The sequence below is a fragment of the Nesoenas mayeri genome (assembly GCF_963082525.1).
Source record: "Nesoenas mayeri genome assembly, chromosome: 3".
Lineage (NCBI taxonomy): Eukaryota > Metazoa > Chordata > Aves > Columbiformes > Columbidae > Nesoenas > Nesoenas mayeri.
Genome location: NC_137544.1, coordinates 54,064,329 through 54,084,467, shown reverse-complemented (window position 1 = coordinate 54,084,467; position 20,139 = coordinate 54,064,329). Strand labels below are relative to the sequence as shown.

Here is a 20,139-nt window from a genome sequence, read left to right as displayed (position 1 = left end):
TGTCACCTTGTATGCTTGTCAGAGATTGGTAAAAATATATATGTATCCAGTCTCCTAGTGCACAGTATTCAGTGATTGATTTTCCACCTCTGCTGCCAGGCTTCACTTTTGAATATTGGTTATTACACTCTATTTAGAGGACTATTTTCTCATTCCAGCGGAGAACAGAGTTCTGGAAAAATTCTTGATGTGCACCCAAAATGCAAGAGAAGTAACTCCAATGTGGCCCACACTACAATACCCAGATTAGGGTAACAAGATAGTTTACTTGCGAACTCTAAATGAAAAGTTAAGGAAGAAACCTCACAGATCCATACAGCCAAACAACAAGGCTGTCAAAGAGTTGGTTCCAGTTCATCTCTTACCTTTTTCACAATGCTACATGGTTTATGGTAAATCACAATCCTAAGCCACAATGTTATTTGGGAAATCAATTCCTACAGTTAGGAAATATTTGACTGATTGCAGCATCTCCAAGTTCTAATATTCTCTCTTTTACTCTGCACACTACATGAGCATTGCAGAGAGAAAACAAAACAGCAGTCAATATTCTAGCTGCAATATGGCTTCCTATAAGAAGGACAACATTTAATTGGCTTTGATACTCTTCCTTGTTCAGTATGTGTTTCTCTCTGTGTATGTGTGTGCATGTGTGAGCGCACACACGTTTTCTTCTCTTTTTTATGGTGCACTTCATTGACATATTTAATAGTCGCTCAGTTCCATACCATTTGTTTACCATAACTTACAAAGTCAAATTGGAGGATTATATTGTATTTACAAACAAGTTGGCACTTACAGAATAAATTATTGATTCCTCTTTATTTTTTATGTCATTTTATTTTCCTTTTTTCTCCTCTTCTTCTTCACCCCAGGGCATCCAAAATTCAGGCAGAATAGTAAAACCTGCTGCCTGATGCCATTATGCTACATTAACATGAGTAAATAGGATTCCAGCTGGTACACTCTTTCCCAAAGGTTTGCTTGCTGCTGAGAGGCAGTGCCTTCCACCTCAGTTCATGTTCAATGCTCAGAAACTGTTAGTCAAGTGAAAGCAAAGGCTGCATGTTTTCTTCCTCGTTCTTATCCATGCGTTTCAGCACCCCAGGATCCACAACCGACTGAGACCTGCGGAGGATAACATGTTTATTTGACATTTATAGATCAAGAAAAATGAGGGTAAACCTCAGCTTTTTTGTGTTTATTTTAATTTCTGCCAGGGCTTAAAAATAGTGGTACAGCACTACCTGAGCATCTGATCATTGCAAACAGTCAGAAAATACCCTCATGGAATAATTATATGGCTTTAACAGGCTCAGTGCTGGTCTGTGGATGTAGGAGCAAAAGGTGGAGTACAGCATATCCTCTTTTCTTCAGTGAAACAGTGCATCCTCAGCACACAACAGAGGGCAAACTAAGCTCTCTTGTACTGACTTAAGCGCTGACCCTCTCTACCAGGAAGTTATATGGCACTGGGCTGGTAGGTAAAGAAGGTACAATTCAGCCACCCAGCTGGCTAATGGCACACTGCAATCAGTGGCATGTGTTAGCTGGAAGGACGAGTTGCTCCTTTTCTGAATGACACTTAAGCGCAACACTGTGAGTTCCTAAGCCAAGCCTAGGGAGTCCTGCCATGGCCAGCAGGATTTCTGGAGCAACGGACACATCTGTCAAACTCACTTATCAGCTCAACTAAACAGAGCAGAGAAGGATGGTAAGGACAAATTCAGTGATGACTGTAACGTTTCTCCAGATTCTCTGATTCAGCACAGAAGTATTACACTGGTACTGGTACTCTGCAACAGCCATGTGTGAGGTTAAAAGAGGAAACCGCAACCTCCAGCAAAATCAAATGTTCCATTAAAAACAAAGTCCAAAGTGTTAAGGTGGGTCTTACATCACCTATGTCTCACTTTGTCAAAAAGCAGGCACTTCTGAGGTACAATAAATGCAACCCTTGTTAGATGTTTCCTTTAATGAGATAAATCTTATGCTAGAAAAGTCTTTCTCCCTTTGTAAAGTCTTGAGATGGGTAGTGCATGTGTACATCTCTACAACGTAGGATTCTATTTTTGATCAGTGGAAACACACTCTAACTGCAGCATTGCTACAGATCTGCCCATTTGGAGAGCAACAGCACAGAGAAAAACCTTTACTAATTCTGTTCTCTTCTAAGATACAGAGTCAATTCCCCACTTTTATAAACCTGCATCATCCACTGAAACCAATGGATGAGGCTGATAGCAAAAGACAATTTGGTCTTTCTCAAAAAATCTAAATAAAACCTTCAAAAACTCAAGAAAAAATATCTGAAATAAAGCCTATGTGAAAACTTAAAACACAAAGATATTTTCTGATAATACTTAGCCATTCTCTTACTAATGCTAAAATCAAGAAAAATAGATTTAAAAATTTTATGGTCTCTCTTCTGATAAACATAATTTAAAAGTTTTAATTAAAACTCTACAATAACCCTAATCTAGAACACTCTTCAGTTCCTCAGGCAGAAAACTAAATCACTGAATTAAAGATGCTTTTTAAAATCTTCACAAGGTACCATGCCAATGCAAAGCTGATTGAAAATTTTCTGGTGGGAAGCTGTACTCCTAGAAAATCTGGTTCATCAAGATAAATAAATGCTGTGGAAGCATATTAGTTTTGAAGGAGTCCAAATCGAATGCAAGTACTAATAGGAGAATGAGCCTTTTCCTAGTTCTCATCCAAGGAAGTGAAAGTGAGCTGGAAATACTGCAAACCTGGACTCAAATTCCCAGTGAAGCATTTTTGGCCATAAATTCCCAGGGTCTCCAAACTGTCTGATGCTAAGACAGATGTGAAAATGGAACTGCACAAATCCTGGTCTATGGGCTGTAAGCTCAGGAGTTTAAATGCCTTGAAGAAGGAGAAATAATTTTCAATCAGTTTAAAATCAACATCTATTGTCATGTTTCATTCCTTTCAGCAGCAATTCATGAATGGAGGCATGTAAAAGGAAAAACATTTGTTTAAGTCTATAGCACCTTCTATCTATATCTCCCAAATAACTTTACAGACATTACTGAATAAATTCTCAGAAAATACAGTAGGACAGAGTTATACTACAAAGTCCCATTGCAGAGGTTAGGAACCAAAGCCACACACAGATACTGCAGAGCTGATCAACACAGACATTTGCCCTGTGGACTTAGCTGAAAACATGATTCAGGTCCGGGCAGCTCCACCTGGGTGACTCAGCTGTGAGAGTCATGGATGGACACATCAAAAGCTCAAGGAGATCTGAAGGAGCATGACTGGTTCATATAGGAGTAAAAATAAGCAACAAATAAGTGAATTCTCAGCAGGTTTAAGAAGGATATTATTTCAGAGCAATAAACCAATTTTAAAATTGCAAGCCAAATTAAACAAGATAATTGTTGGAGATCCGCTAGATGCCTGTGAAATTTGTTCTACGAAGTTAAGCACTTTCATTGACTTACTGTCATGGTTTTTTATATGTTAAAAACCTTCTTCTGTAGTAACATACCACATTGACTGTGGTTTTAAACTGAGTTAAACAATCCATCAGGTGCCAAATTCAAGTTAAATTTAGTTTTTAATGAAATAGGGTTTATCTGTTTTACCTTAACTTTTCTAAGTCCATTTTAACACAGTCTGTGCATTTAATAAATCAAAGTACCGGGACTCTCTGTCCATCTTACTACCACTCCCTTCTACTCAGTACTAGCACAGAAAGTCTATTTTTAGTACTTTTTACATCCAACAGCAGGGAAGAAGGATTCCAGAAGGCACTGTAGACATGCTAACTGAAAAAAAGAATGTGAAGAAGGTAAGGAAATTTCAGCTAAATATAATATAGATATTAATTTCAACATGCTTATTTTCTGCAGTATGTCGCTCACTGTGTCAGCTATCCCAAACTGAAAGAATGTAGTGTAATTCTGCATGAAGGATTTTTCAAGCATAAGTTAAATGAGAAGAGGCAACCATGAGAAAGCATTCTCTGAGAAAGAATGCAGAATCTTGTCAATCCACTGCTTTGCTATTTAATAATGTGCTTGCCCAGGATAGTCTGGAAAAGTCTGCTCCAAAGGGTCTTGTCACAGGCCTTCTCATGGTTTTTTGCTGCATCCTTGGATGAATCTATTTACTCTGATGTCTTCATTTTGTAACAGTAAGACTTCTGCATTTCAGGTGCTAAATTCCACCCTTCTCTGCAAGATATCTTCTTTATTGTCTCATAACTCCTGCATTATAGGCAATTAATATATAATTGTATTGCTCACTTTTTCACTTCCTCTGGCTCTTTGCTGTCTCATTTTCTTCATTACATGTGTTAACTGCATCTTTGTCATAAGGCTTCAGGACCTTTTTTAGATTATCCTTATCCTAGTTCATTCCCATCCAGTCTCTTCCTATTTCCCACTTGCACTGTATGTATTTTTTTCAACACAGAATCCTTAAACTTCACTGCTTTTCTTCTTTTTTTATTCCTGTGAAAATCTCCTGTCGTTTCCTCTCTATTTCCCCAAAAATACCTCCCTTTCAAACTGCACTGTCCTCCTCAATCTGTGTCCTCTGTTTTCCAGCCAAAATCATCTTCCTGGCTGAGTAGTCTGAAAACATTTTATCCTATTTCATCTGCTTCCAGAGTGTCTCTCTCTTTTGCATCAAATGCCATCTCTTGAAACTGAATTCTCAGCTTAGCATATTCTGACTTAATTTTAATGACTTCATATACTGTTTTCTGCTCTGTTTGTTCTCTGCTGATTCACTGCTAGGCCTACCCCTTATAAGCGGTTCTCTGACGTTTGTTGCCCAGCTCTACCTTTTCTATCACCCTGCTGTAAACTTTTCCCTCTCCCTTCTACTACCCCAGATTTACCCCATCCAAGTGAATCACCTCACTGCTTGCATAGTTACTGAAGAGGTAACTATAACAACTTCTCCCTAGACTTTAATTGATTTTCAATGGTAAAATGCAGTAAGCAACTAGACTATGTCTTCTCAAAGAGGAGAATATCAGAACACCAGGATTTTTGCCAGACTTGAGTATAATGATGGGCACTAATTTTTGTTCTGGTTCTCCTCACTACTTTTTCTTATGTTGTGTGCAGTCACTGTGACTGATAGTTCAGATGCTGTAAATGTCCTGGCACCTACAGGCTTGTAGATACCAAGCACTGGGCTGTGAGATGGAGGAAGGTAAGAGTTATCATCACTGCCCAGCTGGATAATTGGCCCAAATTTATATTCTGCACTGAGGCTCACTCCAGCTAGCACTGTTTCTCTAATACGTACCATAGGCTAGGGTGGGATATCAGTCTATTCCAAACACACTACCTACATGGCACCAAACAATTAGCTGCACTGAGGTCACAACTCTCATGGGTAGTAATCAACACTATGGTCTATAACCAACTGTGATATTAAGAAAAGGGAAAAAAAAGGGTCCTCATATATAATAAACTGAAGGAACTATCTGCAGCTTCATAAAAGAGGGAGATGGCAAACATTAATCTTATAGCAATACTAGAAGACCACAGAACCTTTAACCCACCTTTTCATGGATTTGGGAGAGAGGTCCTTTTCTATATCCTTTGCAGGAGCATTGTAGGAGTCCACATTGCATTCACTGTCATCGTCGTATTCATGGTCAAGCAGTGTTCTTGCCCACGTCCCCATGTCATAGGGTGGCAACATTCCTCCAAACTCTGAAGGCAGGATCTCAGGGTGTATCAGCTGATGCAGGCTGTTGAGGTTATTACCATGCAGGAATATCTGTATGTACACATGCAGGTAAAACCAAAGCAATATCATTAAAACCCAAATTACATCATCACTATTAGAGGGTATTGGGCAGTTTCAGTATTCTGGCTGTGTTGGGCTCACAGAGATCACCTCTGTCTTAAGCACAGTCATATTATGTTCATAAACACACAAAGTGATTAAAGTATAAATGAATTAAAATGTTTACATCACAAGGGGCCTAAGGAGGGTAAGAACTGATGTCTGGTAACTACATGGACTGAAAATTAGACAGACAGACTGTCTATCTCTTGTTATTTGCTTTCTCTAATCCTGTGAATTAAATTTGGTGAATAAGGAAAGAACATAAATCATAAATAAAATTGATATTCACTGTATACATTAGGACTATATATTGACTTTCAGCATTGAACCATTAGTCCCATAAATAAGATAAATAGTGCAGTGTAATGAAAACTTCACTGGAAGAATTTTCTTCCTTAATATGGTGGTACTGGTAACTACCATCCATACTTGACAATATATGAAGTAAATAATAACAGTAAAATAATTTCTGTGATAACAATGAGGAAATAATTGATGTACTATTTGATATCTTCCACCAGTGTTTAGGTAGACTGATTATCAACTATGCTTCACATTTTTATATATGTATATTAATATGACATATATGTATATGAATACTTGTATTTATGTTTAGGTTTAACCTTATTGTTTGTTCTTCTGGATCTGGAATGTTTGACTGATGAACACTAGAAAGAGAGCACCTCTGGATTTGGACGACCTTCTCCCACCGACACGTGGGCCCTGCAGGTCTTCCACTGGGAGGAAATGGCTGCTCTTGGTATGGTTACACAGACAGCTCACAGCAGCTACTTCTAGACTAGCAAGTAAGATGGGCCAGGATTCACTCTTTGGGACTGGGAGTGAGTGCTGTGGCATAGTTCATATGCAGATGGTTAAAGCCCTTTCACCTCCAGAACAAGCTCATCTCACCCATACTGCTCACTGGTCCACACCATCCCCAAAATTGTTACTAGGCAACATCCAAGAAAGCACCAGCTGGCACTGGCCAGTGCTCTGCCAGAAAGTGCCATACAATTAAACAGCAGGAATGGCATTGCCCAACCCTTTTAATGGAGTGGCACAGAAACAGGCAGGAAGGCAAGGTGGCACATTGCCTTTTAACGGCAGATGAGCATCACATTCCCGAACTTCCAGTCAACTGGGACCTCCCCAGTTAGCCAGGACTGCTGATAAATAACTGAAAGTGGCTTAGTGATCACCTCCACCAGCTCCCTCAGCACCCCTGGATGGATCCCATCTGGCCTCATAGACCTGTGTGTGTCTAAGTGGAGTAGCACGTGGCTAACCATTTCCCCTTGGATTATTGGGGCTTCATTCTGCTCCCTGTCTCATGATTTATCAAGAGTTAAATTTTAAAAGGCAGAAAGACAAAAAGACCAACTATGTGCTTGTTTCATGTTGCTTATTTCAGCGCACCTTCCAGTCAGCTGTGGAGACAAGAAGCTTACTATAACCATGCAAACCCAGTCATGTTCTTCCACCTCAGAAAGGAATTTATCCTTGTGTAAAGGAACAAATATTAATGGTAAAATTAATTATCTTTACGGTGTCTTTCAAACTTAATGTTTCACTTTTTAGCAATAGTTTTCATACATGCCTAGTACTACCTTTATCTGAATATAGCTAGCAGTTGCAAATCTACCAGAGATATTAAAAAAGTATAAAATAATTTAAGATAAACACAATACATAAATAACAAGCCTGATAGAATTCTGAAGATAATTCTGTTGGGTTTGGGATTTTTTTCACAATCATTTGTTCTGTCTCTTACAGGTTTTTTTAAAGTTGATTTAAAATTTTATGTGCTGGGCACAACTTTCACATTTTGACACTAAGTTTTGGACTCTAAATCAATATTTAACCACCTGTCTACCTCTTATAGACAGTCAGTATTGATAATAACAGTTGTAAATGCCAGTGTTTCTGGAAATGTATGCCACTAATTCAGGTGTCTAAATGGGAATTTAGAAGCTAACTGATAAGCACCCGTTACCAACTGCCTTGTCACTTGTTTTTAATGTTGTAACATACCCATGAGCTGTAGTTTACTCCCTGGTTATGCATATTTAACACTTGACTTAAAAAGGCTTCAAACATATCTGGCGCTATAATGTTCTTTGTTGAAGCTGTAGTCAACAGAGTGCAACTGAATGGGTTTCCATTTACATATTTGTAACAGTTATTACATAAAAGGCTTTGGGATCTATAGTTCAAAATCTGTGAATACCAGAGGTCTCTCAAGCATAATCTGTTAGTAAAAAACAGCTGAACACCAAGAATCATTGTGGCCTTGTATGCTGTGTTTGAGGAGAGAAAATATAGAATCACTTAGAGAGCTGATCTCATTAAAAAAAAAAAAAAAAAAATCACATTATTTGTAGTTGCTTTGTACACTATGCTGATTGTGTTTTCCTGGATGACAAATTTTGTGTTACAGAAAAAATATCATTCTATGTGCTATCACCACCAAGCTCTAATTTATTGCAGTGACACAAATGCTGCAAATTCAGCAATATCTCAGAGACTGCTCGTGCTTATGCACAGATGCATGCACACAAATTTCCGTTCATGGGTTTTCATTCAAACCATTATTTGCAAACTACTATACACCAGCTGTGTATTTCAGTTTATACTAATGTCAAGGAAATCACACTAGGAAAGGACTTCACACTCACTACCTCTGTTCTTAAAAGAAAGACACAAATAGCTAGAATAGAATAGAATAGAATAGAATAGAATAGAATAGAATAGAATAGAATAGAATAGAATAGAATCTTAACAGAAACCATAATGTTGACAATATTTATCATTTAAGCCAGAAGAAAGCATATGCTTACATTTCAAAATACACTTAAGTGCACTGCATGACTGTGTCCTTAAAGGATAACACTGCATAAGTTTCTAAAACAGTTAAAGACACTCTTTGCAATGCAGATGTATTTAAATACTTTCCACCAATAGCAAGTTGATATATTGTGTGTATCTACTTTATTGGAGTATGATGCATCTGCTCACTACGACTGCCAGGTAACAGACAATTAAACAGAAGAGTACCCTTTTTCGTGTCTTCTCCTTTAAAAAGGGTCGTATAACTGTGTAGAGGGCATGGATATACCATGGCTGGTTGACGAAATGTATTCCTCCAAACCGAGCTGGAAAACTGTCCTGTATGTCACAAAACAAATACACACAATGTGAGTTGACTCTTAACAGAAGTTGCACACACATCATTTTTTTTCTGAATGCTTTCATTTTAATAATAAACCTTAAACAGGAAAAAAAAAACATTCTTCAAAGTTCTGTCCTTTCAGTTGAGTTCCAACCTTCCACATTAAGCAGCAACACACTCTGGACAGAGGAGTGAGGAAGGATGCTGAGACAGCTATGGTATTCAGGTAAAGGTACAGCATTTCTAATCTCCAGAAATGCTTAAAACATTTATGGTTTTCCCATAATCCATCTATGCAATGTATTTTTCTCTTTTCCACTCCTATGGGTTTTATTCATTTTTAATAGTAACTATTTCAACTCTTCCAGTGTCATTGAGAAGCACTAGAAATGTACCTCTTGTTTCCACCTTAAAAAGAAAGTGTAAATCTAAACTACTACTCAAAATGTCTCAAATATTATCCATATTTCATAAAACTAAGAATACATTAAACATTATGCATAAGCTGTTATGCAATATCCATGACACTAATTCTTGTCACATAGTCAGAGGCCTTCTGGGACCTTAAATGTAAGGATAGAGCATCTGTATTGAAGCAATAACTTTTCTCTTACTGAAAAACACAAGGGACAGACAACTCACTAGGAAAGATTCTGATCTGCATTTTCACTTGCCAAGTCAAGAGAATACACCAAAGGGTTTGGCAGTTTGAAGAGGGCAGACACTCTGTCCTGGAACACCATTGCCAAATTCATTCTGTGTCCTCATTTTGTCTTTGCCTGGTTGATCATACACTCAATGCAATAAGCTGCTCCCATCTCCTGTGCTGCCTAGAGTTACAGCACCGAGCAAGGAAATAAGAGGTGGAAACAGGTTTGTAAACTGACACTCATCTCCTTTTGTTATCACGAGTTATGTCAGAACTTTCTCCATGTTTGTGTATATAGGCATTAAATTAATGGTTTTCATTTGAACCTTATTCAACAGGTGGTCCACTCTAGGCAGCCACAGTAGTCATTTAGACCAAAAATAGGTTTCTCACAGCAGCAGCAACTCCAGTTTGACAACACAGATACAAATGAGGACATGCTTCCCAGCTACACCTCCTTCTCCTCCTGCATGGATGCAGTCAAGGCAGCTTCAGGTCTGTGCCAGTGGAATCAAGGCTCAAAAAGAGGCAATCAAATGATGAGACAGGTCACTACGTGCAAATAGATATATTTTGTCTCCTCAGGAGACAAGACAGCAACCCATACAGAAGCATCCAACAGTCTAGATACAATCCACAAAGCAGCATTTGAAGCATACTGATTTAATGTCACAGAGCACACAGTAAAAAAAAAAGGCCAAGAAAAAATCTTAAGCTATATCAATTTTTAGAGAATCATCAGAAAAGGAAGGCAGGAACTGTAGGAAGGAAATCTTTACTAAAATGTTTCCAGATAGGAATATACTTTGAAAAAGTGCACATGTCAAGAAACCTCCTTAGTTCTGCGAATGTGTACTGAGCTGTGTGAATAATGAAGGTGTCTCGCTCCTCTCAAAAATACCCTTCAAATACTGGCAGGCACTCCTATCCCTGGGAGTCTTTACCTCAGGGTGCCATCTGCCTCCAAACTGAAATGACTTGGTGGATTACCAGATGAAATATTTTCAATCAAGGAGGTAACGCCTTGACAACATTTACAGGAAGGGTAACAGCTACAACATACACCACTAATATACGGCTGGCCACAGCACAACAGTCAATGCAATTAACAGCCTGTTTTACAGATTTTCTCTAGAAACATTTGATTAACAGTAGCCTTGAAATAAAACAATCCTATTGAAAGACTGTGCTACAGAAGCCTCATCTTGCTAAATGCCTGGTTCCTGTTGGTGCTGACTAAATGTCAAACAGGATGGTTGATAATTTGACATGTAATTCACCCTGTTCAATATCGTAAATCCCCAAACTTCATTTTGAGAACACAACCTCTGATGTACAAAGGGTAGTAAATTATGTCCTTATCACAGCAATCAAACGAATCCATTAGGAAGGATAAATTATTGGATGACATCTTAACCTTCAGTTGCAGGAGATACCATTCATCTACAGAAGGTTGTGTTTATGTGGTTTATCATGGCTGCTGCTCCAGCAAAGAAGCCCGGTGCAGCATGCCATGTGCCATGCACAAAGGAGCATACACCAGAGCTGCAGAAGACATCTTTTACTAGTTTCATCCAGATGTCTTCAAAGAAATCTTCACAGTTAACACTGGATGGTAACTGTGTTTGACCCCCCTTGCGGGGGGTCAACTGTGTTAACTGGATGGTAACAGTTTTTATAATGTAGGCACTACGGAAGACAGAAAAGCAAACCAGCTGTTACTGGTTGCATGCCTTCTTGCATGATTTTATAAGCTTTCAAATTAACACAAGTGCCCTAAAACGTAGACACACCAAGTTATGAAGTGTCTGTTCTTTATTGCTCACAAGATGTCTCACACAGAAGCTGAGGACAATCTGTGAATGAGAAGACCTCAGTAGGCAACAAGTATTTGTATGCTACTGTGGGCTCAGAATGGATGGCTTATCAATACTGTTATTTCTGAAGATGCTAAATTTCTAGCAGGTAAAAGCAGTATCCCTCTCAAGTACCACTTTGACATTTCCACTGTCTTTTTCTGCATCTTGGAATGCATTTACATTAAGAGTCATGAAAATATGTGGAATGATTCTCAAACAGAAGATGTCGCTTAATATTAAAAGCCAATTTGTCTCAGTGTTTTTCAACAGTTTAAAGGCATTTTCCAGAACTGACTAAATAAGTTGGGTATTTATCTATTTCTGTAACTGATCTGAGGTGCTCAAATTCAGGAGCATTTCCTAAGGTGTAATTAGGAACTCCCAAAATCTGGATCTGAAAAATGTAAATTTGTCAGAATGATCCCACAGTATACACAGACTAGAATTCAAAAGCTGCTGAATGCAGATTCAAAGCTCAACCTCAGCAGCACCTGGCGAGAAAATTAAAAAGTGGAATAAGCAGCTACATCTGCTGGAGAAAGTATCAGAAGGTTGTCTGGCTTTTCTCAGACGTATCTGACTTCCACACGAGGATTTGCCATATGGCCATCCTACACAAACAGCAGGTAGGAATTTCTTCCAAATCACTGATTCTTGGAGGTTTTTGCATAGATTAAGTCACAAGTATGGCGGCAGTCACAACTGTCTCTGTAGACATATTGCACTTCAATAGAAAAGCCTGTAACCCATGAATCATATGAATTCTAAGAAAGAGCAATCCCATGCCGGAAAACAGTAAGAAATGGAGACCAGCCATGAAGTGAGCTGTGCATTTGACTGGAGAGGTGATAAATCTGATAGGGTTTTACAAAACCACTGAAAAGAACTGATTATATATATATATAGTGTGTGGATTGTTTTAGTGTTCACAATAACCTCTGATTATGCAGCAGAACACAACCTAAGCGTACCTCTGATGAACAGTTTGGGACATGGCCACTTCACAGACTCAGACAAGCACGTAGTTACTACAAGAGACCACGGTCCTCGTGATACAAGGCTTACAAGTGGCAATTAACAGTGGGCTGCCAAGGAAGAGGCAGACCCTGACACTGCTGTTTGCAGGTCAGGGTGACTACTAGAGCACGGTACTAACTGCCCTCTCCTCAAACATCTATAAGCCAACACTGGAGAATGACCCCAAGCAAACTGCCTCACTGGGTTTCCATCTCCCATTACGCAGTTTTGCTCACCCACAGCACAGCAGTTTTAGCTCTCTGCTGTGCACAATTTATACAACCTGTCTCCAGAAGGTTCCTCTCCAAGGACCCAACTGCTGCTGCCTGCTGCTTCCCATGGCACATGCTAGGAAGCCAGGTTTCTGTTTGCTGGCCACCACATCCCACCCTGTGCTGGGCTCTGCCATCACCTGAGCCAGCTCTCAGGGTTTCATAGAGAGTCCTGCTCTCCACTGTGGCCCACGAAAATTCTTACAGCACATGTAGTAACAGCAAAACCAGTATATGACATTTTCAACAGTATCTAAGAGAGGAAAGTGCCAAACCCCTACCAAAAATCAGTGTGAGTCTTCTTAGTGGTGACAGAACTGTTAGCATAGAGATAATAAAAGTGCCTCATCTTTTTCATCATTACCAAATGCAAAATCTTAAAGAACTTCTTAAAGCTCACAGTATTCTTCCCTCCTCGGGTACCATGTCTACATTTAAACCTCTGAAGTCTAATTTTAAAGACTTAGCTCCCCTAGCTGACATCAGTATCGAAGTCAGCTGTGTCTGCACAGCTCTTAGAAGTGCAGTCTTAAAATCTGCTGGGGTCACTGTGTGCCCATAGATGCACTGGCAGCCCAGCCACATCAAGCCCTCACAAGTGTGCTGCACATCACCTGCACATGGCCCGTCTGGACACACCTTGCCACATACTAACACTGTGAGAGTGCTTGCGCACGTATTCTCTGAGGTCATGTTTGTTTGAGGTTTTGCTGTCCTTACGGGCAGTGAAACCACCTTTGTGGACAGTTTAGAGGCATCCTTCAAAGGACTGGCTAGAGAAATATCATTAACACCTCACACACTGTACTTAAGACTGTGCATGAGTCCTGTGTTTAATTCAGGCTGTAGCATCTGCAGGCAACAAGAAACTAGAGGGTCAAGACTGTGCAAACTGTATCTTCATAACAAAAATTATAAGTTCAAAGATGATAGCACATTAAATTATTAGTATCTTAAATGTCACTTAAGAGTTATGCCTGAAGGTAATTATCTCAGGTCTCCTCCAGCTGTTCAAAAAAAGTCAGGCTCTTCAGGGAGAAAAAAATAATCACTACGATGAACCAAAATATTCTTCATAATGGAAAGTTCCACTAGAAAGATACAAAAATATTCTGTCTGATGCAAGATGCAGCACAACTAAACTTAATTTTTAGTATGTTAAAGAGGAAATATGTGAAATCAGAGAAAGAAAAGCTCTGATTAGAAGGAATATTTTACTTAGTACTACAAGAGTTGAATTACCAGAGCCATCCACATCAGGAAAGGAAATCCAAGTCTTGTTCTTGAACTGTAACTTTCACTGAAGGTATGAAAGAACAAGGCATTTCTAATACCAAAATTCCTGCAGGTATCCAACAAGGGTAATTGCAATGTCTCAAAACAAAGTAACTTGTTTGTCAAGACTGATCATCTGTGCCAAACGCATGACCTTAGACTGGGACCGTATCCAGTGGATGATAAAGAAACTGAAAAGTGTATTTGTGGAGTCTAAAATAATGTGAATTGTTTTGTTTATGAAAACCAATACTGAAAGGCAGATGCTATCTATAAACACGCTAGGGAGAATAGCAAGAGGTGAGGAAAAACCCTTTCAAAACAAAGGACAATGCTGACACCCAAACAAGTGAGAAAAAGCTCAGCATGAACAAGTCAGACTGGAAAGCGCTAGACAGCTTTGAATCACTAAACATCCTCAAGTTCGGGGGAGACAAAGCAACATAGCTCATTTTGAGACAAAGATTATTAAATTATGAGGAAGCTGACAGTCAGGTTGTCTGTAACAACAGGAGATCTCACCTCTGCCCCTCTGTGTTAAAGCTTCTTATGGTTCAGATCAAAAAATGTTTCAGTTTTCAATGGTGGCAAAATTTGGCTTGATCCCTGGAATTGCTGCATTAGTGATATCCTTCTGTAAGGCTATGATGTTGCTCTCTCGCAAATTGAGGTTTTCATTTTTATTAAACAATGTTGAACCATTCCTCAGACAAAAAGTGCCCAAATAAATTTTTGTTACTGTGTTTAACCAAAAGAGCACTACCTAAAAGCAAATTAACATCATTCAGTGACATTCCTACAAAACAAGATTTAATTATCTAGAACTGGATGTTGTCGTTTTTTAAGAAGCTTCCAGTGAAGCAATTTGACTTTTGGCAATCCTCCTTTTCATTTCTATTAGTCACTTATCTTACAGCTCACAGAGAAATATGTTAAATTGAATGAGATGAGGAGATGGTATCCATCCAGTGAGAATATTGCTCTTTTTACTGCAGTTTCTCTTTTAATTTCAAATAATCTTCCATCTTTCATTTCACTATGCTACCCATAAAAACTAAATATTGGTTAAATTAATTAGGTGGATAGGGATTTAAAAGCCATCTGACCACATGTGTCTGCAAGTTTATATATAAATATAATAAAATTAAAAGTCTATATAGATTTTGTGCTTCTACTATTTGGATAAAGGGCTCAGATCCCTCTCTTTTTTTTTTTAATTAGATGGGCTTAATAAAGAAAATATTTTGTATAAAACCTCTTATTTTCTTTGGAAATACTTTATTTTTGCAAATTAACTTCAAGAGGTTTTGGTCTGATTTTTTTAAAGTTTTAATTAGCCATCGTGTGAAACTCTTCTAGCAATTTTTGCTTGTTTTGACAGAGGCTTGGAGTTTTAGATATTTTTTCCCTTGGCTCATTTGTTTAGTTTGAACCTGGAAAAAGGAAGGCTTTCTTTTTAAAGAGGAAATGAAAAATGCTGTTTTCCAAGGACAATTTTATTTTTATCTACAAACTCTGTCTCTTTTTTAATTCTAAGTAACACTTTATTTGGACTGTGAGATATTAAAAAGGGAGGAAAAAAACAAAAACTTTTTCACAGCATTTCCAAATCGGCATTGCCAGAAAAACAGAAGGAAAGATGGTAGAAGTAGGCTCTTCTATACTGTTTTCTTTTCCCGTGATGAAAATCATCCTTTACAATAGGCAATTATCAGATGGTGATTTCCTCTATGGAAATTCCCATAAGGGGAAAAAAGAAAAAAACATTTTCCAGACAGCTTGTGAATGTCTTATCAGATTAAGATTATAGACAAATGGAAAAAAACCTACTATACTACAAACTGTTGTACATAAATATAGTAACAATACTTTCATAATGCTGGTGGAAAAAAAAAAATAATGCCGGGAATTATTGTTCATAAAAATGTCATACTTAAATTTCTGAAGTCAAAAGTCTTTAGCCAGTACAGGTGGAGATGAAATGCCACACCAGCATCTCACCTTGTGCCACCCTCTTCCTGAAGTCACCCTCTTTTAGTCAGTGAGCCTACCCTGATGCCCAAAGAGCCCATGGTCTCTGCCAAGACCACTGACCACAGGATTACTGTCATGTTGCTTTTCATCATGCACAAAGCTTCTCACAGCCCTGAGGCCATTTCAAAGAGGGGCATCAGTAGTTATCAGATAGCCCCTTCTCCCCTTGTGCCTGACCACTTCCAAATGTGAGTAGATTAAATAGCACCTTATCTAGAACTGCCTTAGGGGAGCCACACTTATTCACTCTGTTTTATTGAATCAAAATGCAATCTCTTGTGCTATCTCACATTTCCTTCATTGCAGAAGGAAGGGAAACCTTAGGATAATGTTAAGACAAGGACTGAAAGAAACAATGACCAGGCAGAAGCCATAGAAATAAGATAAAAGCAAGGAGCAGAGGAAAACAGGAGAGACTAAATTAAAATTAATTCAGGGAGGGATATAGACAAAATACTATGAGACACAAGAGAAAAATATATTCACCGTGTTCCTTTTCTGGTTCCTCCTCAAAACTTGCAGTGAAAGGCAAAGAAAGAGAAATGTAAATTATTCCTACATGGAGGATCCATGTTTTATAGTCACAAGTCAAGACTGATTTTGCAGACCTAAACTCAAATAGCAGAAGTAAATACCAAATCTTGTGCCTTCCACATAATTTCTGCAGATCATCCCAACTGACAATTTCCCAGCAGAACCATAGCCACCCTATGGATTTTTCATTGTGGATTTGCTTCTGCTAAAATTTGCAAGAAGCTACAGTGAACTGACTATCCTTAATGGTATACCAGTATACCTGTACAGGCGTCAGGGTGCACAGATCTGTGGATGGACAGGGTGAACAGAGAAGCAAAAATGCAAGTTTCCTTGTTACGGCAGCTTTCAAACAACACTGTGTAGTATTGCAGTGTCAACAAGTTACTGAGTTAAAATACCAACTCTCCAACCAGAATATTCAGGTTTTTCCCCTGGAAATGGAAAACTTCTAAACCGTTGCCTACAAATTTTATTATCTAAATCTCCTCCAAAAATGCAATTCTCAGTTTCAGACAGGATGCACTAAAATTGGATTACCACTTTAGCAATTTCATTTTACAATAATACAATAGACTAAAAACTGTAGTGATTCAAGAGTTATTTCATGAGCCATATGTTTCCTCATACTATAAGAAGTCAATTTCTATCACTGCGGTAGGCACTAAGAACAGTAATCATTTTAGCCATCCAATTTTAATCTGTCACTCTATGAAAATGAGAGTCCTGAGAATTAAACTGAACTGTAAAATTGGAGGGACAGTGATTTAAGAAAAATCAGCTGAGGACAGCCACCGAGATCTAGAATGCTGCATAATTAAGCTGTAAATTACTGAGGAAATTGAATAACTGACTTGAGATCCATTAATAAGTATTATATTTAATTAAAAGTAGAGGTACCATGAATTATGCAGCATACAAATTTTCAGGAGGTCAGTTCCCGGCAGTACAAAACTATTTCCAGTTCCAAAAAAACAGTTCAAATGTCTTTGCCACAATACACAATACAGAGATTTATTTCAGCCTTTCATCTTCAAGAAAGCCACAGTCTGAACTGTTCAGCTACGCTTCATCTTTACAAAGGTGCTTGAAAAGACATGGTTTCCTACGAGATAAACTCCACCTCAGCTTCCCTCTTCTTCCACACTCCTGAACAACTGCTGGTGGTACACACGTAAAATGCTCCTGGGAGCCCAGGGAATTTCAATATTGTTTGGAGGAGAACTGTCATTCTGGTTATTACTCTAGAGGATCGTAAATCACTGTTGTTGAATTCTAACTTCAGACATTAATTCTCTGTCTTTTTAAAGCCATATAAGCATGGCTGTTTCTGTGTTAGCTGCTACAGAGGAAACTCTGCCAGTAAAAAAAACAAAGGGCACGTAAATATTTTTTTTTTGTCGTGCATATCTATGACAAAGCTAATATGTTTATTGTGCTATACTATCAGGATGTGCCAGTAATGAAGGAATGTGATGGTAGGCTATTCCAAACTCACACTTCAGAACCCTTGAAAATTCATGTTCAAGGAGTTGCAAGATCAAAATCAGACATGCAGATCTCTTCCTGCTAAGATAAAAGTGGAATGCATGTGAATCTATCCTCAGCAAGAGAAAATAACAGTAGTCTCAGTCTACATTACACAGATACTCACAGAGAAAAAGAACTCAACTCTGAAACCATCTGGAGCACCAGGTCCAGTGCTGGGCTTCGCAGCACAAAGCAATCAGGGATATACAGGAAAGAGTCCAGCAAAAGGCCATGATTATGACTAAGCGATTGGAGCACCTCTCATGTCAGCAGAGGCTGAGAGTTGGGAATGTCCAGCACAGAGGACACAAAACTCAGGGCAGAACTTATCAACATATATAATACCTGAAGGGAGGGTATAAGAAGCCAGCACGAGGCTTTTATCAGTGGTGCCCAGTGATGGGACGAGAGGCAATGGGTGCAAATCAACACACAAGAGGGTCCTTCTGAACCTAAGGAAACCATGTAGCAGTGCACAGTAGTGAACAAGTGAGACACTGATGAAAAATATAAAATCACTGAGGTTACACGAGGTCTTTTTAGCTAGTATTTTCCAAAAACAGTTCACTTCCCAGAGCTGTGCTACTTTTTGAAGTTCATTGTCAGCCAAAGTAATCAATGTGATGACAGACTTCTGAAACTCAATAAAAACTGATTTGTGGGTAGAAGTTAATATTTACCTTATGTAATGTAATCAAGCTGCTTGGGTTGCTTAAGATCACTCAACTTTTCATCACAAGTGACTGCTGAAAATGTGCACAGCTTACTCCACCTAAACGAAGGCTTACCTCACTTGAAAACTCAGAAGCTTCATGCATCACACTCTCTGAACCAGGATTTACAAAATGCAGCTACAGCCAAGCTGTCTGCACAACATGAACAGCTTCCACAGGCTGGGAATGCACTGCTCCCCCAATTCTGCCTCAACAACTACCTGTGAGCCCAGCTTTTTGGAAATGTCACAGAGGGCAACACAGGCAGCTCACAGACCAGGAAAAGCCTGAAACACTCAGATTAAGTCCATTCATTAACAAAACCTCTAGGAAATAAGTTCAATTTCCATTTTGAGACTGACTGTTTACTGCTACGCTCTTAGGTCTACCAACCTAATAAAGGACAGTTGCATCTGAAATTATGTCTTTTTGCAAATATAGCATCATGTAACAAAAGATACTGCTGTTGCATATGTAATATCTTAAAATGTTTATAACTAGTTTGTAAAATATTTATTGCTCTACTCTTAAAATGTTATTCAAATTGTAGCATCTTAAGTCCAATGCAGTATACCAAAACAGTGTAACCTATTTTTTACAGACAGCTTAAGAATGTGCACAAAAAGACCCTACTTTTTCCTCTTTCCTTTCTACTGTTCTGACTTGGTCACCTTCTGATTTGCAGTCCTCTTTCACAGCATGGCTTAAATTTTCTGCTTTCTTATATTGCTATCGCTCCAACATTAGTGGTTGACGCTAACAAGAGAATTAAATCCCCAGTAGAGGAACGATGACATGTGGCATGCCTGAACGGACTTAATGGAAGAGAGGGACACCCTGATGGCTGTCGCTTGCCTCCAACCCATTAGCACCACACACTGCATCATGCCATGCCACCCGACACATACATGCTATTAGTCACACAACAGTGCAACCATCATCCACTTGTCATTCAGGCTACAGCTGCAAATAACCCTGCTGTGACCACCACGTGTACCTCAGAGCCCGAAAATACACAACTCCTCACTTCAGTGAGAGTATCATTAAACCTTAAACTTAAACAAGCTTCTGCCCCCACTTAACTGAACAGCCAAGAGTCATTCCTCAGCAACTAAGAAAAGTGACATATGACAAGCTGAAGCAAAATCAGAGCCAAGGTTAATGTAAGTAGAAATGGCCTTTTCCAACCTGTCCATTCACAAGGGGATGCAGTTGTTGAGAGTATCTGGAGAGT

General features: G+C 38.7%; 1 protein-coding gene across 1 annotated transcript in view; it reads right to left on the bottom strand.

Moving 5' to 3' along the window:
* Positions 1 to 1,040: 1,040 nt before the first annotated feature.
* CLVS2 (clavesin 2) overlaps positions 1,041 to 20,139 on the bottom strand; it is a gene marked incomplete at its 3' end in the record, with an annotated part of 51,827 nt that continues 32,728 nt past the window's right edge. The window contains exons 3-5 of the mRNA XM_080341658.1: positions 8,908 to 9,018; positions 5,558 to 5,778; positions 1,041 to 1,128 (exon numbers count right to left, since the gene is read on the bottom strand). Of these exons, the coding sequence (XP_080197784.1) occupies positions 1,041 to 1,128; positions 5,558 to 5,778; positions 8,908 to 9,018 (420 nt within the window). The remainder of the gene's footprint in view (positions 1,129 to 5,557; positions 5,779 to 8,907; positions 9,019 to 20,139) is intronic.